At 36.4% G+C, this 26532-nt stretch overlaps 2 protein-coding genes and 1 pseudogene across 5 annotated transcripts; 2 read left to right on the forward strand and 1 right to left on the reverse strand.

The window, feature by feature from the left end:
• Window positions 1-6261: 6261 nt before the first annotated feature.
• On the forward strand, window positions 6262-7382 carry LOC121639276 (annotated as a pseudogene).
• A 4729-nt stretch (window positions 7383-12111) lies between these two features.
• On the reverse strand, window positions 12112-19418 carry LOC121639373 (ubiquitin carboxyl-terminal hydrolase 25-like). 4 transcript variants are annotated; one of them, XM_041984560.1, is made up of 12 exons: window positions 19321-19418; window positions 19132-19254; window positions 18474-18579; window positions 18248-18363; window positions 17962-18032; window positions 17747-17872; window positions 16333-16428; window positions 16083-16214; window positions 15871-16002; window positions 15725-15759; window positions 15462-15499; window positions 12112-15374 (listed from the first exon to the last, which is right to left on the reverse strand). In XM_041984560.1, the coding sequence occupies exons 2-12, from the start codon at window positions 19142-19144 to the stop codon at window positions 13762-13764; spliced, it is 2478 nt and encodes an 825-aa protein (XP_041840494.1). In that variant the 5' UTR covers window positions 19145-19254; window positions 19321-19418; the 3' UTR covers window positions 12112-13761. The 4 variants fall into 4 exon arrangements, with proteins under 4 accessions (XP_041840494.1, XP_041840492.1, XP_041840493.1 ...); XM_041984558.1 differs by having other exon boundaries at window positions 18474-18582; XM_041984559.1 differs by having other exon boundaries at window positions 19132-19214; window positions 19321-19413.
• A 3383-nt stretch (window positions 19419-22801) lies between these two features.
• LOC121640389 lies at window positions 22802-24664 on the forward strand. Its single transcript, XM_041986104.1, has 4 exons — window positions 22802-22813; window positions 22997-23097; window positions 23395-23568; window positions 24106-24664. Exons 2-4 carry the CDS (start codon window positions 23014-23016, stop codon window positions 24559-24561), a joined length of 714 nt encoding a protein of 237 aa, XP_041842038.1. The 5' UTR covers window positions 22802-22813; window positions 22997-23013; the 3' UTR covers window positions 24562-24664.
• Window positions 24665-26532: the final 1868 nt, after the last annotated feature.

A 26532-nucleotide genomic window follows, 5' to 3' on the forward strand; every position in this document is an offset into this window, starting at 1 on the left:
GAAAACTGGAAACAACTTTAAACACCAGCACCAGTGCTGGAATGTGATCAGTGTGGTTTTTTTCCGCTTTGCACCACACCTTGTACATCTGTGCAAAGTACTCCACATTGAAAGAGGTGAATTCCACTGTGATAAAAATATTAATGCCAAAAATGAGATCATATATTTGGGTGATAAGCATTGCTGCTCTGCAGTCATGTGACTTCTTTTAACTGCAGGATGAAACTGAAAGTGATTTTGGAAAACAAATAATAAAATTAAAATGTTGGGGAGTTTCCATGAAGGTCACACACACACACACAGCTTCCGTGCTTATTGTTAAGTCGGATTGGACATCCTCCTGTATGGACATGATAGTGTGATTGGTCGTTTGTCCTCCAACTGCTGTCCTTTTGTGAAGAATATGGGGGTGGTGGTTGACCCTTCATTTAAATTTGACAAATACATTAGCACTGTTATCAAGGCCAGCTTGTTTTAGCTAAGGACTCTTGCCAAAATTAAATCCTATCTTCTTGGGCTGAGTTTGAAAGAGCAAGCCATGCATTTGTAACTTCGAGTCTGGATCATTATAATGCTTTGCATGTTGGGTTGGACCAAAGCTCCTTTCAGCGCCTACAGGGCATGCACAATGCTGGAGCCTGCCTACTGACTAAAACTAAGAGGTGTGAAAATATGTCCCCTGTTTTGGCTCCTTACATTGGGCTCCTGTCTGTTTTTGTGTCAAACTTAGGTTTTTATTGATTGTTTTTAAGTGTTTGCACACTATGGGCCCATCTTTTTTTAATTAGTTTTTGCAGCTCCATCCAGAGGCTTCAAGTCAGCTGACCAGCTCCTGTTTGTCCCTAAAGCCAGGCTAAAAACCAGAAGTGATAGAGGCAGTGCTCAGATTGTGGAAGAGCCTCTATCCGTCTGTCAGGTCCTCTCATTTTGTGGGTCAGTTTTAAGTCTAGACTTAAAACCCACCTTTGCTCCCTGGCCTTCAACTGCTAAAATAATGAGTTTACCTTGGCTTGATATTGTGATTTTATTTAATAATGTTATATAATGTCAGCTTATTTTGTTTATGGTAAATTATGCTGATCTGCTATTTTGAGGAGCATCACTCTTTGTCTGCTACTTCCTGTTATTGCTGACATGAGACTTCCCACTCCTCATTGAAATGACATGCTGTCTTGCTCTAGAGTTGGTAAAACATGCAAACAAATTATTTACTTGTCCTATACTGTGTTGAAACATGTGATGAGTTATTTTATTGGGGTTTGTTTCTGTTTGTTCTTATTTATTCAATCTAACGCCTTGGAAGAAGAAGATAGAAGGAAAATAATGAATCAGTCTACTAATGTAATCATTGTAAAAGAGAATGGTTAATTTGATTTTAAACTGAAGGAAACCATCATTATTGTAATTTAAATAAGAGCTATAACTCTTAATAGCCTAAAAGCCTAATTTCATGTAAAATTTCATTATTTATGTGTCAGAGTGCCAGCGGTATGTAAGTCACTTTGGAAAAAAGCATCTGCCAAATGACTGTAGAAATAGAAATGAAAAAAAAAAAAGAAATATTTACAACTTGCTTGCATTATTGTCAATTTTTAATACTTATTAATTTTGCTTTATTTCCATCATTATAATTGTTGTTTGATTTCAGTTGTAATTGTTTGAGTTCCAATTCTCTTTTACTCTGTAAAGCACTTTGAGTTGCTCTCATGCATTTGATAAAGTGCTACATAAATAAAGTTTAATTGGGTTGAATATTGTTCATAAATCAGTGTTTTCTGCATTAATGACAGAAGGTGATAACAAATGTTATGTATTTGTCCAATTGAGCCAAAATTATACAAGGCTAACCAGTGTGAAATATGAGGGGACATGGGACTGGGGTTTAGGTGTGAGAGTTAACTTTACAGACAAAGCCAGCAAAGGGAACATCTGGACTTATGTTGATTGGTCAATCATTAGTCTTTCTGTTTGTTTACTCTGCATAAATAATGCTGTTTAAAACCTCATTCCTCTGCGAGATAAATTGCTTTTTGCCTTTGTAAGCCCTTTTTTCAAAAAACAGAGTTTTGCTTTGTTTCTTTTGTTCTATTTTTTCTCTGAAATGAGCTCTAAATTGTTATTTAAGAGTTCCTAACACCCAGGAATCTATATTTCACACACTGATTGCAACCAAAGTGAACAATGATCCTGCTGGACACTGCAGTTCCTGCTGCATTGGTTTGACTGGCCACCTTAAGACTTTTGTCTTCTCTGGACCACCCCATTAAAATGTCCTGCGAGCCACTGTTGATACAATGCAGTAAAAACGGGCTAATTTCAGACATAATCGTAAATGGCAATTAATCTTGATTCATTTGAAAGCTGTGATTAATCTGATTTAAATTTTTAATAATTTGACATCTCTCTCTCTCTCTCTCTATATATATATATATATATGTATATATATATATAGCCACTCTCCCATCTCGCCTGGATGGGGTAGGTGGTTGTTCATCTCAAACTGAGGTCCTCTATCACAGTCCTGGGAGCTTGAGGGTCCTGTGCAGTATCTAAGCTGTTCCTAGGACTGCACTGTAATGGACGGAGATGTTTGATGTTTCTCCAGGTATCTACAAACAAACAACAAGCACCATGGATAGATCTATCTATCTATCTATCTATCTATCTATCTACAATACAACAAAGATTTAGGCCTGCCGCCCATCTCTATTAGTTATTGTATAACTGCTATTCAAAATAAATCACACAATGAAGAAAAATTCAGGATAAATTTATTTTATTTTAATAAGTGTGTAAATTGTAGATGTACATAAATTAAGAACAAATGCCAGAAACATGATTATTCTGAGTGACGTTTAAAGTTGATTTTTAAAACTGCAACATTTCTTTATACACAAAAGTTAACAAGTATTCACATTAGGAAAGTCTGACACTTGATTTCTGAATGGAGTGTCCTAATGGTTCCGGTGTCCGGTGTTGACTCTTTGCTCTGCATCTGTCCTTCAGCCTCCGTGAACCTTGCGGACAATCTGGACAACTGTGTCGGGCTTGATTCCGCTCTTGCAAAGTGTGGCGGAGTCATTGTCGAGTGGCTTGTTTACAACGATCAGCCGCAGTTCACTCGCTTTTGATCCTGCGCACAAAGTAAAAAAAAAAAAGTTTCATTGCCTGCCATTGCTGAGGTTATGCTGCACACCAAAAGTTGCGCACTGACAAAATAGCCAATAATGCGCATTAAATAATAAATTAAATAATATTACTCAAAGATGATACTGACAAAAAGAAATAGCAGGAGTGTCTTCTCTGATAGCCTTTTGTTATTGATTTGTAAAGTTCTAACAAATTATAGACTATGTGTTTTGTTTGCTTGTTTTTGTTTTGTTTTGTGTGCTGTGCCAGTTACATTTACCTGATTTTGGAAACTCCTTTGCTGCGCGTTGCTTCAGCTCCAGAACTCTAAAACATGGTCCCTTCCCCGTTTCATGGAACATGTCGATCGTCTTCATCTCACCGGTGTTGGAGCGAACAAGGATTTCGCCGGCGTTGCACATTGTTCACTTGTGAAGAGACACTTCGAGTCTGTGACTGCTCACTTTCTGAGGACTTAATTTAAGCATGTATGGGAGTGGCCTCCATCGGGGAGGTTCGTTTCAATTTCATGTCAATTATACATATTATCATCTTTTATAGAACATAGCCTGTAGTGATTAACCTTTGTCATAAGGTGCAAAGTGAAAGTGATTTATGCGTGGATTTGAAATAATTTTGATTTGGAAGCCTACTTGATTCTACATATTAATAGTCTTTAAACGGAAACTGCTGAATAAAGAATAAAAGGAACACTGAACCCTTAGCTAGATTAATAATAGGCCTACAAATGGAATTTTACCTATATGTCTCTGCCTATATACTATTTAAGTTATCAATGTGCTCTCAAAACATTTTCAATACAAAAGTCAGTGTGGCCACCTAAAGACCCTACTGCAATATGTGATGCACGAGTAATTTTAGTCATGATTAAAGATGTTAATATGTTTACAAAGTTTCAGAAAATAGGTTTACGTTTAGAATATGATCAGAGTATCGTGACAAACAACACCAGACATGGGGAACCACGGGATCTTTTGCTTATGTCTTCAAACAACTGAGTGCGGCTCAACAAACAGCACAACAGCTAGAAAAGTCCCTACTTCTCCTACTTTCACTATCATTTCCACCAGTCGCTTGAGTTTTTTTTGTTTTTTTTGTTTTTTTTTTTTCAATGTGAGGTGAGACTATCTGCACTTTTCCTCTTCCTTGTTTACCTTTGTCTTCTGTGTCAAGTGGAAAGAAATATCTTGAACCATATTTAGGCATCTCCTGCTCTCTAGCCTCACCTCCCTTATAACTGAAAGTTTAAGTGGGTCACATTGGGTCATTGTACAATCAAGCAATAAAATTTATGGACAAAAAGCCAATCCACTACCACCACTGTAAAATTCTTGAGAAGTATAAATTGCTAAGCGGTTGGTGATTCTCGTTAAAATGACAAGTGAATATATTTCATGTAATAAAATAATAAATGATAAATTTAATAAACCTTTTCAAATATATTAGTGCTGGGCAATGATTAAAATTTTTAATCACGATTAATCGTATCGTTATGCGCAAAATTTCTCTTTCCTTTAAAAAAAGGCCTACAGCTATATAAAGAAAATACAGTAAGTTTTGGTTTACTAACACTACATCAGGGGTCTCCAACCTGCAACTCTGGAGCTGCAAGTGTCTCTGTGGACCTTCCACGATGCCTCTAATACGTGGCTAAAATATTTTTTAAATCTATCTTTCTTGTCATTAGGTTGGAAACCAGGGACTTTTTTTTTCTTACATAATTTTCCACAAATATGTACATCCCTTAGAAGAAAGTCTGTTTATCCTCTTTTTATAAAGGTATTATGTTTTTCTTTATTTTAAAACCTTAAAAATGGAAATAAAAATGTGGTTCTTCCAAAATAACAAATATCCTATGGTGGCTCTTCATTAAAATATATATTAACTTGCCTTTTTGAAAAGTCTCGTAACATCTGCGTCTCTAAAGAAGTTTTATTTAGCTGGCTGAAGGAAAAATGGCTCTTTGGATTGGAAAGGTTGCAGACCCCTGCACTAAACACATAAACAGGTTTAGCAGCAATTTTCAGATAAAATATTTCTTCATATATATTTATAAAATCAAATATTTATGAGAAAGAAGGATGAAATGTTCAGGATTTACTAACTAAAAGGTAAAAAGTTAGCAGGATGAATTTAAAGCTGTGAAGCTGCTTCCTTCTAAACACAGAAGGAATAATATGTGATGAATATCAGCATCAGGTGAACAGACAGAAAGCAGGATTAGAATCTCACAGCTTCTAGATGGTGAGGAGAGAGAAATATTCACAATATGCACAATAACTTCCATCCATGCACCTTCATTGTTTCATTATCCAGGTTTCTGGCCAATAAATTCTCTAAACTTTCATTTTCAGCCTCCGCTACCGGGAGTTAAGGGGTTAACATCTTGTTCCGAGTTTAGCATGAGGTCTGTAGATGTAACTATAAACATGTGTGGTATCCACAGAAGTCCAGAATCTCAGCTACCAGCTCAGTAAAACAATTTCTATCACCACCAAACACAGTTTAGACCACAAATTATTTAAAAAGCAGCTGCACAAAGTCCAAAAAATACGTAAACACAAATGATGTCTCCCCGTGTCCACCCCACGGCATGAACACGAACAAACGACTCCTCTACTGAAAGCTCACATCTTCCACAGCTGGAAATTTCATCTCGTTATGATCAAGATTCACTGAACCAGAGGTAGAAGAAGGCCTGATTTATGCTTTACGTTTGTAAAAGACAGAAAACATGTCTTACCTTTGCTGTCTTGCATAAATTAAAAACGCATTTATTAAAAAAATAAATAAATAAATAAAAAGCTTCCCATCCAAAAATCACGGCATGGACTTTGACAAATAGAAACGTTGGTTCTTTTTTATTCTTTCTTAAGGTCCAGACAGAAAACGTGTCTTCATTTTAATAAACCCGCTCTCTCCTGATTACATCAGACGCACCACTGCAGCAGGGAAGGGAGACATGGACGCCATGTTTCTATGCTTAAAGCTAGTGACCAGAAAAAAAAAATAAAATTAACGGCGTTAATTAAGCGTTGCATTAACGCGCGATTAACGCGTTAACGTGCCCAGCACTAATATATATGTCATTTAGACATTTTGTGGCTAAGGATGGGCTCAGATGATTTAACAAAACTTGGGAAGTGTTATGACCCCCCGGTGACCCCACGCTTAAATTTGTCTACAGAGAGGATGATTTGGATTGTAAGTAGTCCTCCATTTTAAGAAAAGTGAAGCTGATCTGAATTCTAAGACAGAAGTACCTTTTTTTTATTAAAATTTACCATAACTTGTGCCTTTTCCAAGTTTTGTATGAAGGTTTCTCTTCTAGAAGAGCTCAGATCGCCTGTGGTCATGCTGTGACCCCAATGTCGTCTGAAATAGTTGGAACAGGTAGGCTGCAACAAAAAACAGATATATTATAATATTTAGTGTTTTATTTCCAGCATGTGATCTAATTACTAAATAAGCGTCTTTACTTACATAAAAAAACAAAAAGGTGAGAAGAGATTTGTTTGTGGCCAGTCTGGTTGTGATGCAGAGTGGTCTTATGCAGAGGTTTGTAAAATGGCTCTTCTAACTGCTGAAGAAAGGGAGTATTTGAAGAATACATGGCTCTCAATGCTGTTGAAACCAGATCAGTAAGTATGCTGTAGGCTTTTTGGAAATGTGTTATTTAACAATTTTTTATTGTGACAATGAAACAATGATAACAAATCCATGTTTTCACTGTATCATAATGACCACATCACAGCGTCCAAGATGCAAGTCCTCTGTGGTTAGAAACCATGAATTTAATCTGAGGGTCTGCTGCAACGTTTGCACAGCAAAGAAAGGCCGGATCTATGCATTCTGCTGGCAGTGTATGAGGGAATGGAAGGGTCCACAGCCACGGCCAGATTGCTGTGAAAATGATGGCTGCAGCAACCTGTCACTGCAAACACTGAGATCCTGTCCAGACATTAACTTTACGTGTGTGAAGGGAGTCACTGGGTGTCCCTCCATCCGGGCTTGTCCCACCTGTGGCTGTCTGCTGGAGCATCTCAATACAAACTGTAAACACCTCCTCTGTCCTCAATGTAAGGTGAAGTTTTGTTTTGTGTGTCTGAAAATCTATACTGAATGTATGAAAACAAGTTCCATTTGTGGACCATGCTCCACTGGTGTTGCCCCAAGACAGATCTCCATACCTGTGTGGAAGAAATAAGGAAACACAACAGGCCATGTGCTGAAACGTATTTAGATCAAAATGGCTTTCTCAAATTATAAAACCTGCAATTTCTATTTCAGATTATGATAAACAGAAATTAAAATTATGTATTTGGAAAAAATGGCAAATACAATGCAGTATATTATGAGACAGGATAAAAATGGAAAGTTTTGACAACAAATCTATATGTTACTTCAGTACCATGGACAGCACCACAGCTATACCTATAGCTAGTCTGCCAACAAGTCATCTGAGAGGCTCTTTCTCTCTTTTATACTCAGTCATGAGTATAAACACAGTTTACTGAGCTGTTGCCAATTAACATGGTAAGTTGTCAAATGCTCCTCCCTTTGTTTTTGACATATATCAAAGTATTATCTATCTTGTATTGTTTTGTGTGAGACCTCTACCTGTGTGGTGGAAGAAATAGCTTATACAAAACAGGCCATGTGCTGACATTTATTTAGATCGGAATGGCTTTCTCAAGTTATAAAAACCTTGCTCTAATTTTTTTATCTCACATTGCGATAAACAGAAATCATAATTATGTATATTATGAGGCAGGTTAAAAATGGAAAGTTATGACAATAAATCTATATGTAACTTCAGTACCATGAACAGCAGCACATCTATACCAACAGCTAGTCTGCTAACAAGTCATCTGCAACCCCAATTCCCAAAAAAGTTGAGATGCTGTTTAAAATAAACATATAAACAGTATGCATTTAATTGCAAATTTCATAGATCGGTTATTCACAAAAGAACACAAAGGACATGTGAGGTCTTTAAATGAAGACATTTTACAATTTTATGGACAATATTAGCTTATTTTGAATTTGATTTAGACATATTTGTCACAGACTGGTAATCCTCCACTTATCTTTACATCTTAGTGGCTTTGCCTCTCTAAAATGCTCTTTTTATACTCAGTCATGTTACTAAACTGTTGTTAATTAACCTGATTAGTTGTCAAATTCTCCTTTCAGTCGTATATGATTTGAGGTAACTACTTTTCCAGCCTTTTATTGCCCCACTTCCAAGTCTTTTGAGATGTTTTGCTGCCATTGAATTCAAGATGAGCTAATACTTTCCATGAAATGGTAAAATGTCTCAGTTTCAACATACATTATTTATGCTTAATGTGAAATAAAATATGGGTTTATGAAATTTGCAAATCATTGCATTCTGTTTTTACATTTTACACAGCATCCCAACATTTTTAGATGTGGGTTAAACGCACATTTAAGAGAATACAAATCCACAAAACAAATCAAGAGCAATACAAATCCAAATAGATATTGGATCCCCCCAGCAGATTATAACTGTCAAACTAAAGAATCTTAAACAGTGTTAACTATAAGCTTAATATAAAAAAAAAAGCTTATTTGCTTGGTTTTATGCAGTTTGGTGTCAGAAATGAACTTATAATTCATTACTATTGCAGAAAATATTTTTATATCTGCAGGGATAGGCATGATAGTTATTTACTATTGAATTTTGGCTTTGGAAGCATCTTCAGGTTAATATTCAGCCTGCAGACACTGTTTACTTTTAAATGCCAGCTTTCAGAAATATGTCTTGTGAATCTAATCATATGTTTGCATTATGGCAAATATGGAGTGTCTCTAAAGTGATTGTAGTTAATTTGTATATTTGCATGATTATTTTTCAGTATCCCCTGGGATTGATAATGTATCATTCATTTTAATTCAGTGTGCTTTTATTTATTTCAGTTTTTTATTTATTTTGCTTTGCCTTTTACAATTAATGGGGATTAATAAAGAATTGCATATTTAATTAATTTTGTAGTATTTGAGTTTTAACTTATTCCATAACCTCTTTATGTTTGACTTGATTATTTTTTCAAATTCCATATGAACATTTTATTTGGCAAAATTAAAGGATCTAAAGCATCAGTAAAATTATAATGTTACACCTTTTAAAATATTTCCACTCTAGTTTATCTATGCTCTTTTTCGTGCTTTTATTTACTTTAAGTTACTCCTTTTTTATTTTCACTGCATATGTGAGACTCAAATTCACTTGAGTGACTGTCACATTAACATTAATGCTGTTATAATTATAAAAATGTTCCTTTAGAAAATGTGCAAGTCTGCACATAACAGATTACAGCAGGTAAATAAGAACTGATGCAAAATTCCCAAAATCGGATTCTTTTACTGTGACCCTTTCATATGAGGAGCCGTTTGAGCCGTTTTACTAGAAAGTGTGAATGATTTCAGTATGATAGAGAGAGGTTTCACCATAGTGTCTGAATGATTTCAGTATGATAAATGAGAGGTTTCACCATAGTGTCTGAATGATTTCAGTATGATAAATGAGAGGTTTCACCATAGTGTCTGAATGATTTCAGTATGATAAATGAGAGGTTTCACCATAGTGTCTGAATGATTTCAGTATGATATATGAGAGGTTTCACCATAGTGTGTGAATGATTTCAGTATTATATATGAGAGGTTTCACCATAGTGTCTGAATGATTTCAGTATGATAAATGAGAGGTTTCACCATAGTGTCTGAATGATTTCAGTATGATAAATGAGAGGTTTCACCATAGTGTCTGAATGATTTCAGTATGATATATGAGAGGTTTCATCATAGTGTCTGAATGATTTCAGTATGATATATGAGAGGTTTCACCATAGTGTCTGAATGATTTCAGTATGATATATGAGAGGTTTCACCATAGTGTCTGAATGATTTCAGTATGATATATGAGAGGTTTCACCATAGTGTCTGAATGATTTCAGTATGATATATGAGAGGTTTCACCATAGTGTCTGAATGATTTCAGTATGATATATGAGAGGTTTCACCATAGTGTATGAATGATTTCAGTATGATATATGAGAGGTTTCACCATAGTGTGTGAATGATTTCAGTATGATATATGAGAGGTTTCACCATAGTGTGTGAATGATTTCAGTATGATATATGAGAGGTTTCACCATAGTGTCTGAATGATTTCAGTATTATATATGAGAGGTTTCACCATAGTGTATGAATGATTTCAGTATTATATATGAGAGGTTTCACCATAGTGTATGAATGATTTCAGTATTATATATGAGAGGTTTCACCATAGTGTATGAATGATTTCAGTATTATATATGAGAGGTTTCACCATAGTGTCTGAATGATTTCAGTATGATATATGAGAGGTTTCACCATAGTGTGTGAATGATTTCAGTATGATATATGAGAGGTTTCACCATAGTGTCTGAATGATTTCAGTATGATATATGAGAGGTTTCACCATAGTGTATGAATGATTTCAGTATGATATATGAGAGGTTTCACCATAGTGTATGAATGATTTCAGTATTATATATGAGAGGTTTCACCATAGTGTCTGAATGATTTCAGTATGATATATGAGAGGTTTCACCATAGTGTATGAATGATTTCAGTATTATATATGAGAGGTTTCACCATAGTGTCTGAATGATTTCAGTATGATATATGAGAGGTTTCACCATAGTGTCTGAATGATTTCAGTATTATATATGAGAGGTTTCACCATAGTGTATGAATGATTTCAGTATTATATATGAGAGGTTTCACCATAGTGTCTGAATGATTTCAGTATTATATATGAGAGGTTTCACCATAGTGTATGAATGATTTCAGTATTATATATGAGAGGTTTCACCATAGTGTATGAATGATTTCAGTATTATATATGAGAGGTTTCAGTATAATGTGTGAATGACTTAAATTTCACATGTGTTTGTGAGAGAGTAATTCTGAATAATGTCTCAAACGGCCCCTCATACTTTCAGGTCTCTGTTTCAACAAAAAAAGAAAAAAAACATGTTGTGCTCCATGTTTACATAAATGAATGAATAAATATTATTTTGTGAATGAAATAAAGTTTGCTTCACCAAGTATCCTGATAACCTTGAATCTTGATCTGACACTTTACAGAGAGAAAGGATGTGTTTGCAGCCTTGTGTTCTCTAGCTGGGAAATCCATGAAAAACAGCTTTGATTCTGCATTTATTTTAAAATGTCTATATTAAAACTTCAATCACTTATGATGTATTAATAAATCTTTAGGACATCAGTTTGCCTTTGCAAGGTAAACTTAAAACCAAAAGTTCAGCGTAGATAATCTGCAGTGGTTAAACAACTTATTTGCATATTATTCCCAGCATGATTAGATGACATTTCCTCATCAAGTCCTCCTTTTATCAGTTCACACTCTGATAAGAAGGAAACCATTGTAAACCACGAGGAAGACAAGCCTGTCCCTCCTTTTTCTTTTGTTTTGGGAAGATGATTAAGCCTCCTATTGAAAACTAGAAACTACCAGCAGCAGTGCTGGAATGTGATCAGTGTGTTTTTTTCCGTGGTGCACCCCATTTTATACATCTGTGCAGAGTGCTCCACGTTGAAAGAGGTGAATTCCACAGCAATAAAAATCCTAATGCCAACATGAGATTATATAATTGAGTGATAAGCATTGCTGCTCTGAAGTCATGTGACTTCTTTTAACTGCATGGCAAAACTGAAAGTAACTTTGAAAAACAAATAATAAAATTAAAATGTTGGGGAGTTTCTATGAAGGTAACACACGCACAGCTTCCGTGTTCATTGCTATGTTTCACAGAGGCAGGATGATATGACCGTGGGAATAATCAATGCTGCAATCTGGGTAAAGAAAGAAATTTGTATGATTATGATTTATTAATCCTCATCTACTTTTTTTGTAATAGGTGTCAGGGACATGAAGGAAGTGCTGGTCGTGACCACCTACTAAAGCCAGACCACCCAGATTTCATACTAACTGAATGTAGTACAAAAATCAGAAAACAACTATACAAAGAAACATTTACAACATGACATGAGAAACTGCGTCTGATTAAATTTGATCAACCAAAGGCCACATAATCACATGTTCATCAGAAGGAACATTTATCAGCATGACCCAAATAAAGGAAACACCAGCAGATGTTATAAGACAGCTATGCTTCTCTATGCTTGGAAAGGAAGTGATTCCATCAGATAAGCTTCACTTGGCTTACCAACACATCATGATTGTTTCTTCCTGCAACAGAAAATGGTTTATTTGAAGCACAGATCCCCCTAGTGGGAAAAAAAAGTGCAGTTTTACTGGTACTAAGGATTATCTAATGCAATTCTGATCAGTGCCTTGAAAAAGAAAAAAAAAAGTCAGTCATTTTTTTTTATGGCTGCTGTGCATTATTATATCATTATTATAGAATTAAGGTCACCAGTTTAGTGAAATCTTGTGTTTGACCTACACTCATGTGAGCATAAATATGGCTTTGATAAAATAAAACTCACAAATCATCTATATTTGGTGAAAACAATTACTCTTCTTAATTTATTGCTGCTTTCTTATTACAGAATGCATCAACAGGTAGACATGTAACCTGAAGATTTTTAACCATGCTCACTCCCTTTTCAAGATAGATCAAACAGAAATTGAGGCTCTTTTAACTTAATCTCTAGAGGAAAATAGACTTTTGTCAAATAAATATGTACAGAAGTCAATATCATGTAAACATGATTGCATTATCAATGGTTAATTTATTTAACATTGCTCCACAAGACAAGCCCTTAAAAACAAACTAAAAAAAACAAAACAAAACAAAACAAGCATTGGGAAGTAAAACGTTGACTGATGTTTTAAATTAATTACATTTGCAAATGTTTAATGCTCTTCTGCTGAACAAGGTAACATCATCTTTTTAACTTTGCTTCCAGTAACTGTAATATTACTAATGCCAGGGTACATTTTTGGTTTTGTTTATAGATAAAGAAACATTGTATGAGAATATAGAGAGAAGACTTTGATTATAATATGAACAGCATGAAAGCAGTATTCTGAATTAACAGCAGATTTTTGAAGAAAACTATGCAAAATATTTACCCAAATGAAGTAATTTAACACAGCAAACTACAGGAAAAATAAACACACAAAGAGTTCAATTAAAACATAAAAAACTACACAAGTTTGTTTTGTCCAACATCATGATGATTGTCTCCCATGTCTCCTCTTTCCATTTCCTGACTTCTTTCCTGCCTGCCACATTTCAGAAGATTTTGTTTTCTGCCACTTGCTGTTATACTGTCCTGACAAATTACCATCCCATCCTAAATCAATCTTACCAACTTAATAATCATTAACGTTCTGTTTAATCTTAACAATCCTTCATTATTGATGTTTTGCAGGAGCAAACAGTATTCTGCTACAGTTTTCCCTTATGTGCAAACTGATGGTCTTTTTCTAGTTTACATTCACTATTCTGCCTTTTGTATTGCTAATCTCATTTTATCAAACACTGGTCATATCAGTTATACTAAGTCTAACACATATCTTTTGAATCACAACAATGACATGCACAGTTTGCCTTAAACTGGAGCAGATTTCCTCTTAGAATGTCTCTGAATCCTGATCCTTGCTCTTCTGTCTTTTTGGTAAAGAAAAACACCCAAATATTTTCTTATATGCAGTCTTTTCCTTTCTCGGTAAGCTGCTAGCCTTCGTTGTCCCGAGTGGCCCCAACGTAATCTCTTTTTTAAACCTCTCTTTTTAAGAGTATTTATAATTCTAGCTGCTTCCATTTGTTCATCAGTGACTCCTTTGGTTCTGTAGTTCTCCTGTTTTCTCAAAGGTGACTCTCTGAGCTTCATATTGCTGACAGCTGTAGATGAACTAGCTTTTACGTTGTTTGTTATATCAAAATTCTCGTTAACGTTTCCTTCATTATTCCTTTCATGCTTTTCAGTGGTGGCTTGTGAGGTTTCCTCTGCAGTTTCTGTGTTCTTAGTGGTTTGGTTTCTTTTACCACCACAGGGGGCCTCACTAGGCCGTTCCGCTATAATGCATTCATCTCCTGGCTGTTTTGAACTTTGATGGCCATCTGTAACTCCCTGCAATTCACTTCTTGCTTTTAGCTTAGAAATATCTTGCCTTATGTTCTCATCATTACCTGCACCCTGACTCCATGTTTGTCTTTCTCTTATTTCTGAACCTGAATGTGTCTGAGAAGGATCAGTATTTTCTTCATTTCCCTGTTTTTTGTTGAGTTTCTCTACACCTTCACTGTTCCTCTGGCCTGATTTGTTCTGTCCAACATCATGATCAAGGCCTCTGATATCAACCCTTCCCTCATCCTCCTTTTCTCGTTTGCCTTGTTCATGTTTCTGTTTATCTTCTTGTTTGTTTTGGAGTCTATGACAAATTTGCATTTGATCCAAGTAGAGACCATATATAGTCAAGAGCCCTTTTTGTGATGTAACTTGAATTTTTCCTTCTGTCTCATCTTTAATGTTTGTTTGCATCCTCCTCACATCTCCCTCTTTGTCAGCATTAACAGGTTTGATGCCATCATCTTCTCCACCAATATTAGTACCACAATAATATTCATTAATGTTTTGTCCATCATTGCTAGACTCTTGCCTTGCTTGCCTGCTTATTAGTATTTCACTCTTGTCTGTCTCTTCATTCTCAACTGTTTCTTCACCAAGTTCTTTCTTCTGTGCATTTGTTATCTCTCCTTGTTTGTAACGTACAGGCTCTTCTGGAGATCTTTCACTGACTGATGTAAAAACAAGATTTACATCTGGTTTCACCTCCTTAATCTCTAAATTTTCAGGATCTTGGACTTCAAGCTGAGCTCCACTAGGATGTAGACTTTTGTGTTCTGTCTGGACTTTCCCCTTATCACTGTCCTGTTCTCTAACATGACCTTCTGGGGAATAGTCAGACAACTCTGGATCAACCTGCTCGGCTTTAACTTCTGGATGACATGTTTTAAATTTGTGGTCAGATGACAACTCATTTTCTTTGGAAACACTGATTGTATCTGTAACTGCCACAGTGTCAACACTAACTTCTTTTTCATGTTCATGCTCCTGTGTCCTCCTTTCTGTTTCTGCATCATGACTTTCATTATAGTTCTCACAGGCAGAAGTTGGAGAACCTCCATTTGTGGGGACCATGCTTTCTTGTGCACCAGTTTCTAAAGAATTGTTCAGAAAATGTGTTTAAAGTAAACTGAAAGTGTTAAATAAATGCAGTAAATCACATTATCCTTGTCTTGTCTTACCTTTCTTTCTGTAAAAAAGAAGATAGGCACTTCTAGATCTAGTAGACATTTGAAAAGAAAGTAAAGCTGTCACACAACACCTCGGTTAACTTGGGACATTTTTTAAAACATGGGGGAAAAAAACTGGTCTCTTAAACTTAAATTCTTCAACATTTGGATTCCAGGTTGACTAATAATATGCAGATCATATTTTAACTGGAAAAATGCATAAAGAATCACAAAAATATGTATTATTAGAGATAACTAAAAGGATTAAAACTTACTTTACATATTGCACATCCAGGAAAGGGGGGTTAATCTAATGGAGAGAAAAAGCAAACAGACTCTTTAATAGTTGATATTTCTCTGCTGCTATACGTAACTTCACCACACAGCAGTTTGGGAGCAGCTTTCTGCTGCTGAATGTTACCTGTGTGACTGTGGTATCGTTAAAGCAGAACCATTTGTTTTCATCATCCTGATCCTTGATTGCTGATACATAATGTCCACTTCTCAGGTCACCAAAATGCTCCACCACTGCATACAGCTCATACTTCTGATTCTGCTCAACACATGGAAAAGTGACACATTAGAATAAGGAATGAGACATTTTATGTATTATAAGCAGGACTAAAATCATACCTCTGACACTTCTACGGTGTTCGGAACATCCACATCACTGTTGATTTTGACAAATGACATGTAGCGGTAGCTGAAGTCAAACCTCTTCAGCAGCAGAATCAAAACATCTGGAGGATGCTTTAACACATTTTTCTGAACAAAAGAACACAAATTGCTCAATGAGTAATTTTGTTGTTCAGCTTCCATTATTACAGGAATGTATCATGAATAAGACAAATAATAAACAGAAACACAATTTATTTGCACTCACCCTCTTAGCATTGACTTTAGTATCACACTGCTCACAGTACATCTGGTTTTCTCCATTCAGATCTGAGGTTTTGAAAAACTCCTCAAGACCATCTTCCTGAAAAAATGCACCTGTGTCACTTATGGATGAAATCAGCTCTGACAGTAAAGTGCTGACCTGTAATCAAAAATATTGTCATAACAATGATGTTTTTAAGTAAGCTGAGCTCAGTTGTGTGTGTGTTTTTACATTGTTATCTAGAGATAACAAGATAACTATCTCATTATCTCAACATAACGATGACTATTTTCTTGTGAAGCAGGATCCTTTATCTCGATATCTCAAGATAAAGTGTATTTTTTTAGATAATTGATTATTCCAGTTGTGATGGACCAGCAGCTACTGGTCCATCACAGAACCAGCACAGAGAGACAAACATTCCACCAGGCTCATATAGATTATATATGTCACAATGTCAGAGTTTTGCCAAGAAAGCTGTGAAATCCCCAGTTATTACATGTTTTCCAAATATCATTTGAGGAGGAAACATTAAACTAAATCTGTTAACAATTTCCAGCCAGAGCTGGGTTTGGAATAATAATCTCTTTTTATCAAATGTATTTGTAGCCTTTGACCAGCAAACAACCCAGTAAATGCACAATCAACATCCCAGAATCATGATAAACCTGAAACTAGTCCTGATAGAACAAGTAGGATACCAGTTATAACTATAAGTTATTGCAGTTTAACAGAAAATAAACAAAGATGGTGCACAGATGAATTTATTTTAAAATCTTCATGTTTAGAGGTTTCTAAGGTTCTGATGTGCAGTAGATTTAAAGTAGCACTATGTAACTTTGACCTTAAAAATAAGTGCTTCTGGCTCTTTTTGATGGTACAGGGACAGTCACTGTGCACATTCATGCAGCAAGGCTGGAAAACCACACTTCACATCTTGTTTTCCAGGATGTTGTGCCACTTTACAGCAAAGTTTCACTTTACGGTACTGTATAACACATCAGCAACTGCATCAATATACTGGTTGTTTAAAATGAGAAAGGTGGCTGATTCAGCAAAGAAACCCAAGAGGACTTTATTGTAGGAAGCAAGGCAAAGTAAGAGAGAGAGGGACAGAGCAAGAGATAAGACGAGTCAACATTAGACTGACTTTTACTTGCTGGAGAAAACTCTGAGTACAGGTAAGATAGAAGATGGATGCCAAATTAATCGTCATTGCCTCACTGAGAAAATCTGCCAAAATTCAGTAGTGCTTCTTTAAAGAACAGCCTACTGTTAACCGTGTTAACAAGAATAAGACAATAAAGTTTAATCAGTTTTATCTCTACATTTCACACATATCTAAAATGATTGTGCACCTGTAAATAAATGCTAAATAACAGGTTAATAATGTTTAATCAATACACAATAACCTCACCACACTGTAGACTCCACTGCAGGAATCCACCAGTGGAAGAGGAAGATACCAGAACATCCCATCTCTGTTCATCTCTGCTCTACATTCAGAACAGGTGGTGGTGTTGGACAACTCTCCGTGGAAGATCTGAAAACACAAATGCAGAGAAGCCTGTGAATAATTTTAATTTTTCATCCAAATCACAGTTTTCACTTTGATATTCATCAGAATTTTACCTTTGCTGCATCAGGACTGGTCAGCCTTAAAATCTTCTCAAGGTACTCTGCAGCATCACACTGTTCATACACTGGGAGAAGGAGGAAAATAATTCCTCATTTTATCTCCTTCATCAAAATAACATCAGAATGTACGAGGCTGATTTTGGTGTTTCTACTTTTTAATTTACCATTATAATAAAAGCTAGGGCTCAGGGTCATTAAATAACTGAATATACGCACTTTGTCTTAATAGTCAATATGCTTAGTAAACTAGGTTTTTTTTCTGTATGCAAACATACTGTACCTCTCTGAATGTGCAGGGTCTCCAGTATTTGTTTTGTACGTGCTGTCCCTTTCCGTAAATCATCAAACAAGTCTTTAAGATGGCGATCAATGAACTCTGGATTGTTGTTGGTCAATCTAAAACAATTGTAGCCACACAAAGGTGCAGCGTAAACTTAATCTAGTTTAAATATAATATAATGCATAAACTGCAGGGACGGGGAGGCAAATAAATAAAATAAACAAACCTTTGTACAGCTTCTCTGAAGTCCCTGGTCATGAACAACACCTGCAGCACACTGTTCAAGTAGCATGTTGCTCCATGGTTGTACAAGCCGTGGTACTTCTTCAGATCTGCTGCATGGGAGATTTTGATAAATGTGTGTAAATTCTCTTCATATTATTTCATATGTATTATGAACTGGCCAAACATAAACTCAATGAAATAGAAAAATAATCAAATATTACTTCAAGTAATATTTGATTTTCAACCCCAAAATGTGACAAAGAGGGAGCCAGACTTGTTTAATAATCTTGTCACGTGACTAACCCACCTGTGCCAAGTTGATGTAATTGGACATAGTTGACTGAGAAAATAATTGTACATGTAAATACAACCTAAATCAAAGTACAGATGTTATCTTTAGGTTACTTGAAGACTGGTTTTACTAACACAATGGTTATAAAATCAAGATTTTATCTGTGCAGAGCAGCATTCTGTTAAGGTTCTGTAACGTTCAACACTCGGTTAGCCAAAGAACAGAAAAGTAGTCTTTAGAGTGAAAGTTGCATTTGGGGAAATCCTGTTGAATAAAAATTAACAATATGTGAATATAAAAAACAAGTAAATATTACAATCTCCCCTAAGAGTCGAGCCCTTCCCCCACTGACCAAATGCTGTCTTACCTGAAGTGTTCATTTTAGATTGACTTTCCAACAAAGTCTGTTGAGTCTCTCTGATGGCGAACCCACGTCGACGCTGCTTCCAGCTTCAACAGAATTGTTGCCAATTAATCGCAAATGAAATATCTGGGAGGGGAAGAGGAAGTAAAAAATAAAAATAAAAAACAACACATGAAGAAAAAACAGACCTACCCTCAGATGTAAGATTCACACGGTAAACCATTCCTTTTGGATAAAGAACATCGTTGCAGACCAACACTAAGCAACACACTCACTGCTGGAAATTTAAAACTCTTTGCATACTTTCGTTTTCGCCCGTCACGTTCACAGGATGCGTTCAAGTTGTGTCGAAAATTTCGCGTATAAATATAAATGAACACTTATGGTGAATATGATTTAAGTTTAAAAATGCTTTAATAGCCAAATATATATAAAGCAGTTGTTTTCTGCTGCTATCGTAACAGACTTATTAGTCTTATTGTGGATTTCAGATTACACCAAATCAAATTAGTTCTTGTGCATTAGTCTTAGTCTTCATTTTGTTGGAGACTCAAAGCTCTTGAGGGTGTGTATTGTGATCCTTGTTTATGAGCTCTTGCTGAATGTCAAGTACATCATTTGTATCGTGTTCCCTCTGTTCATTTAGTTTATGTCCAATAAAAGCATTTTAATACATGATATTGTAAATAAAATAGCTTTATTTTAACATTCAAGCAACAATAGAAACAGATAAAACAAACACCTGAGTTTTATTCAAATCTAACAGACAATAATGCTCAATAATTTGTAAACAGTGTCTTTATCAGCTGTTGTGGGAGGCATCAGCATGCAGCTGCAGGAGGAGGTGAAGATGGGCTCAGTTAAGGTGTCAGACCTCCGGGGACCTTGACCACCATGTGGATGACGGACAGGTGCTGGATCCCATATGTAGACAGCAGCGCTGCGTTTTCATCCAGCATCTTGTCTGTAAAGATCAGCCGTAGAGTTTCGATTCCTGCACATAAAAAAGTGAACACATGGTGATTAAGACAGTAGTACAAAAGTTGTACAAAAAGTGTACATTTTATAGCTGGGACCGTCATGATTCTGGACCCTCCCATTTTGTTAACCACTGGATCAGGAGAGTGACATTTTTATAAACCCATTGAGGAAAATTAATTATTTTATTATGTATTGTATCCACTGCTGTACCAGCAGATTTTGGAGCAGTCTCTTCTCAGAAGGCTCTGTTATAATCACTCATATTATCCAAGAATTACACTTCTGTCTTTCTAACCTGATTGTTGTGGATTAGTGATATTTAATCTTTAGCCTAATTATGTAATGTGGTGGAAATAATCAGTCAAATGAAGTCGTGAATTTAGAAATTTTGAGGTTATTTTTACTGTAAAGTTATTTCTCAGTGGTGAAACTTTAATTAAAGGGTGGGGCTCTTCAGCTGACTGGAAGGTATTTTGTTAGTTAAAACTGTTACAGTGTAGTACTATTATCCTAAATAAATCTTCTAGCATGTTAACTGAGTACTGAGTGTTTGATGTCGACTATTTGCTAGAGTATTTTTCATTGTGTTATTTACATTTTGCTATATACTTTAACTGCAGTCTAATTACATGTTTAACTTCAAAGTAAAAAACATTGTCGTAGTTTCATCTGCACTACATAAAAGTTCACCAACGACATTCCTTCAAATTAAAGCCTGAACAGCTGATAGAGGAAACACAAATAGCCGGAGCCTGCATGCTTTCGCTTTTGAGTATAAAGTAGGCTATGTTTTAATTAAGATGTACTTACAATATACTTTTTACTTTGAAGTATTGTTATTATTTTTATATGTGAAAACAACTCCAACCTCTGGAAAGCCTAGTTTAAAATCGCTTCTAGTTTCTAGGAAGAAGGAAACAGGGATACGGGTCTAGCACTGATGGAAGTCAGTAAAACAAGCATATTGAAGCTGCTTAAAATTAATAGGAAAAACAAAGAGAAAGTTACTTATTGTTGAGCTTTTGCGTGTGAAACTGTTGCAAACCGTTTTACCTGCGCCCTCTGGAAGCCTCTGGGCAACTTTTTCTTTCAGCTGCAGGACGGTCATTTGCTTCATCTGCTCCTCGGTGTTACACAGGTCAATCATCATCCTTTCTCCTCTCAGTCCATACACTTCTACCTGGTAGATTTTTCCCATTTTGTGCCGCTTGCTGCGCTCCTGTCTCTAGTGTTGTGATGTTAAAGCCCTGCTGGTTGTTATTGCTGAGGTAGCGAACTGACGTCAGACACAGGACGCTGAATACTTTCACTTTCACCATTTATTTATTTATTTATCCTCTCACCTGTCATCCGATGGAGCAAATCACGATGTGTAACGCCCAATTACATTTAATTTAGTTACCTCAGCGTATATCATTTAAGACAGTCTATTTTGCCATTAAAAGGCCTATGCTGGAAGCTTTTCTTTTCAGGAATTATACATGAAAAATATGTACATTTGTTTTCAGGCATTTAGCAACCACTGTAATACAGCAGATGCATGCATTGTTTTTTGGTTTGAGTTCATGCGCTTTGTGCCGTGCTCTTGGGTGCTCTAGGTATTTCGCGGCATGGGATCAAGTGACTGCACGTGTTCATGTAGGGCTACTTGCTTTTTGTTGCAGATGTTTCTCTAAACCCCACTAAGAAAACAAGTTTTGAAAGCATAAAAGTAAATTATTTATTGCTTTTTAATTGGATTCCATAAATTATAAGAAAATATAGTGGTAAATCATAGACAAGTAGCCTATAGAGGAATTTTTTGGCGTTTCACCTTAAATTGAGGAAACTTCAACAATGAAATGGTAGGAGAAAAGACTGGCACATTCAGAGCTGCTTTCTGCAGCTATAACTGTGCTCAAAACAAAGTCACGGAAATTATAAGGGGAACAGAATCTCAATAATGTTTTCTTGTAACTGGAAGAGAAAGTGAAAGTTAAAGACTGTGTTTGTGTTTTTAGAGTAACAGCAGCAAGCAGACATTTCTCGGTAGAGGACAGAGGAGGTTTGTCGGTGGAGACAAGACGAGATGATCAGATCCAACATGAGCGACAACGAAAAAGGATACGACCCATGATCTGGATCCACTGCATGAGCACTAAAAATTGCAATATAATGTGTATCATAATGTTTAGATGTTGTTTTTTCCTTTTACTTCTAGTTATAGCAGGCCTACTGTAATGTGTGCATCGGTTAAACTAATTAAAACAATTGCATGCGTGTCAAGTTGACGATTTGTGAAAAAGTACGGTGGCCGACAGGTGCAAACGCGCTGCAAATACAGACGAGCGCTATACGAAAACAACGGCAGAAGAAAACGCTGCAAATTAACAACGGAAGTGACACAACGGTTTCTAGGGCCCGCGGTGCGTTTTCACCCGAGAGACGGTTAGAACAGAACTGGTGGGAAGCTTGAACAGAGCAGGGGGAGGAACTACATCAAGGTACTTAATTTTATCTTTTTATTTATTACATTTGGCCTCAGTCTTGTACAATATTAGAAAAAGATCAGCTGTTTTAAGTTATTGACATAAGCATAGTAAAAACTTTTGGTAATGTAGTTTCTCTACCTGCTCTGCTCAAACTTCCCAGTTCTGTTCTCACCTGACTCTGGAGTGAAAACGCACCACGGACCCTAGAAACCCGGAGCACTTCCGTTGTACCAGTGAATTTGCAGCATTTTCTTCTTGCAGTTGTTTTCATTTATGCAGCGCGTTTCTGTATTTGCAGCGCGTTTGCACCTGTCGAAAAGAAGCAGAAAGCAAGCGCAGTATCTTTTGTTCCATATTCGTGCGCTATTTGCAGCAGTGTTGAGTTCAGTGTCTGCTCTGGTTGCTGTGCTTTTCAGCCCCAGAGGAAGGAGACATGAATCTCCGAGCAGAGATGTCCTGCGGTCACGCTGTCACCCCGGAGTCTCTCACCGGGTGGTGTCGCAGCCTGCTGGATCAGGTGCTTTCCTCCAGTCTTATTAAAGTGTTGGATGGTTTGATCTATGACTTTAGAAACAAATCAGTCCTCTCATATAACAATGAAGTTTAAAGGATTGCTTGACTGGTTCTTTAAACTTGTGCTCACAAAAAAACATGTTATTTTCTAGCAAAAATGTATCAGTTCAGAAAATAAAAAGGCCTTTCAGCTTTACGAGGACTTCCCTCTGTTCTCATCTGCTATCATTTTATCTTCCCCAATAATTTCTAGTGCATATTTAAGTTGTAAAATAATGATAAAGTTCTTTTAAATGTTCAGGGCCAGTACAAATTCAAGTGTCCCGCGTTAAAGGAAGGTACCCTGCAGCAGTGTGGTACTGTGTGGACTTATCAAGAAGTGCGCCGGCTTGCAGTGCTTTCACCTGAAGAAATGCGTGACTTTGAACAGAAAATGGCCCGCCTGGCTACTGCACAGTTCTGTGACTGTAAATCAGTAAGTTTCCCACTACTTTCAGTCTGGTTAAATCCCCAACAGAGGCTCCTAAACAAATCCTAACAACCATGCACAGCACAGAGGTCAGAGCTCTGTTTGGTTGTCTGAACTTAAATTGCAATATTTATACCACTCTCTGGAAACTTGCCAAGTTCAACCCAAAGTATGCTTCATGAAATTTAATACAGTAACTACTACACAGTGTAGAGGACAAGCTAATTTACTTTGTTATTGTGTAACTGGAAAATAAAAAGCCTGATAGCCCCAACAAAATGGTCAACTACAAGTTTTTCTTCTTCAGTTAGATAACTTGTATATTTGTGAGCTTTAGTAGTGTGAAACATACATTAAACATTGGTTTGATGGATCAGTCCTCAGCTTTTCCTCCACAAATATTGAGAAATTCCCAAATTCCTTCTGATGACCAGGCTGGACTCTTTACATGACAACAGCTTTATTATGAGACTAACTGTAAAGTTGTCAGATTAAGTTACAATAAAAATCTTCCTTTTTTTTCTCACTTTTTCTCTGTGAAAGTGTCCTGGTTGCAAAACTTACATAGAGAGAGAGGACCCAGCTAACCTCAGCGTGCAGTGCACGGTGTGCACGGCTGACAAGAAGAAAGTGTACAAGTTCTGTTGGCAGTGTTTGAAGCCGTGGAAAGGTAAAGCTCCACGCTCTGATCGCTGCGACAATGATGGCTGCATCAACCAAGACCTCGAATTCCTGAGGACCTGCAAGACCACTGCTCTCCCTCATGTGGAGGGGGTCACCGACTGCCCCTCTATCCGGGCCTGTCCCACCTGCGGTCAAAAGGTGGAGTATGACAAGACGGGCTGCAAGAACATAATCTGCCCCTGCTGCCAGGTAGAGTTCTGCTTTGTGTGCCTGAAGCTCACTCCTGAGTGCCTGAAGACCAGCTCCTACTTCATCCCCTGCAGCGATGGTGTGGCTCCCAGACAAACATCCATACCTGTGTGGCACAGAGACTAAATACATGCATGCTTCAGTTTTAGCATCTCGAGAAACTAAAACTGTTACAAACCAACTTGTTCATGTTCATTAAGAGAATAAAGCTTAACTGCTGTGTTCCTTTACTCTGGTTAATAAAATTATCTTTTAAATAGAATTTGTATTTGATGTCTGAACCCAATGAATGCATATTTCTTATTAACTAAATAACATATTGGACAGAATTAAAGACAGAGAGGTAAAATAGCATGAGACGTCATTATAGGACTTTTTTCAAACCTGTAAAGCATAAATACAAATCAAACTAAAATCATTCACAACACTAGAAACTTTCCACTCATACAAAGTGAAATACTTTAATATAAACCAATGGAAAACTCCCATAAACACTGATGAAACTAGCAAATAACAAGCATGCATATATGTTTACATGCTTTTACATGTTGAGAATGAGAATTTCAGAGAAATATTGAACATTTAGCAAGTCTGAGGAGATAATGGGGGTCCGTTAAGAGTGAGCAGCTAATGAGTTGCATCTGGATGCTGCTTTTAACTGTTAAAATACAAAGAGTATATTATCCATAAATATAAGCTGGCATATTTGGAATCACCATGCGTGTCTTCTGTAAGGGAGGATCTCTGTGTGAGCAATTCAATTGTATGTATATGAGGTTTAACTAGTACTTGAGAGCTTTTAAGTTGTGTATTTGAAAGCATTTCATGAGGATGCTTGTCAAATTTTCAGTAAAGATCACTTGCTTGTGAAGCTTTTTACATGTTCCAGTGTGCAAGCGTATGTTGCTTGCATGTCTGCTAGCTTCATAAAATATATAGTCTTTCAGTACTGCTTTGCATTTTGCATGTATGCATCTCTTGTGTAAGTAAAATAGTTTTAGGATGTGAATAAGTTTAGAGCCACCAACAATATTAGCATGTTAATTTTTATATGAAAATGTAAAAAACTTACATCCATATAAGCCTATAGCATAAAAGTAAAAGCAGGAAGTATAGATTTTGCATAACATCGCTGACAAAGGGTCAAATCTGTCAGATAGGAACAATCAATGACCAGTTAAATCTGTAAGACATGTGGAGCTGGAGGTACCCCTCAAAGCCAGTCCTAAAATAATACTGAACAATAATAAAAGTTTAGTTATTGGGAAAATGGTTTACAGTGAACTTAGAAAAGTTCAACTACAAAAACATTTATCCATTCTCCTGCATACAGACAGAAAGACTTGGGCCTGTTTTTTCTTCTCTTTCTTATTTTATTTTCTGTAAGCAGCACATGACGGCTTGGGTTGTCTTGTTGGCAAACCACAACAAGGTGGCATCATCCATCAGTATTATCATTACGAACATGGATACGCCGCTCCCCTCCTCCAACTCTCTCACCTTGCCAGCCCACAGCAGCAGGTCAGATGAGGAGGTCGACATCATTACAGAATTTTGTGGCTTCTTCTAATTGTTATAATTAGTTTTGTCTAGCTATTATTTACAAGGAAATTGATTGGAAATATGCCTGTCCCACCTGTGGCTGTCTGCTGGAGCATCTCAATACAAACTATAAACACCTCCTCTGTCACCAGTGTAAGGTTAAATCTGTTTTGTGTGTCTGAAGGTCTATACTGAATGTATGAAAAAAAGTTACATTAGTGGACCATGCTCCACTGGGGTTGCCCCAAGACAAACCTTTATACCTGTGTAGTGGAAGAAATAGCGTAAACAAAACAGGCCATGTGGTGACATTTATTTAGATCGGAATGGCTTTTTCAAGTTACACAAACCTTGCTGTATTTCAATCTCAGATTCTGATAAACAGAAATTAAAATTATGTATATGAAAAAGAGGTAACTGTAATACCATATATTATAAGGCAGGATCAAAATGTAAAGTTACAACAACAAATCTATATGTAACTTCAGTACCATGGACAGCACCACAGCTATACTGATATCTAGTCAACACGTCATCTACAATTCCAAATAAGCT

The sequence above is a fragment of the Melanotaenia boesemani genome, chromosome 5 (assembly GCF_017639745.1).
Source record: "Melanotaenia boesemani isolate fMelBoe1 chromosome 5, fMelBoe1.pri, whole genome shotgun sequence".
NCBI classification, from domain to species: Eukaryota; Metazoa; Chordata; class Actinopteri; order Atheriniformes; family Melanotaeniidae; genus Melanotaenia; species Melanotaenia boesemani.

What these genes read in the sequence shown, in the direction of transcription:
- LOC121640389 (XM_041986104.1), top strand. Translation starts at nt 23,014, where the DNA reads ATGAATCTCCGAGCAGAGATGTCCTGCGGTCACGCTGTCACCCCGGAG. An exon ending in GTCGCAGCCTGCTGGATCAG is followed by an intron (nt 23,098 to 23,394) that starts GTGCTTTCCTCC and finishes TTAAATGTTCAG; the next exon opens with GGCCAGTACAAATTCAAGTG. An exon ending in AGTTCTGTGACTGTAAATCA is followed by an intron (nt 23,569 to 24,105) that starts GTAAGTTTCCCA and finishes TCTCTGTGAAAG; the next exon opens with TGTCCTGGTTGCAAAACTTA.
- LOC121639373 (XM_041984558.1), bottom strand. An exon ending in GCAGTGGAGTCTACAGTGTG is followed by an intron (nt 16,429 to 17,746) that starts GTGAGGTTATTG and finishes GCATTTTTTCAG; the next exon opens with GAAGATGGTCTTGAGGAGTT. An exon ending in ACACCGTAGAAGTGTCAGAG is followed by an intron (nt 16,003 to 16,082) that starts GTATGATTTTAG and finishes TGTGTTGAGCAG; the next exon opens with AATCAGAAGTATGAGCTGTA.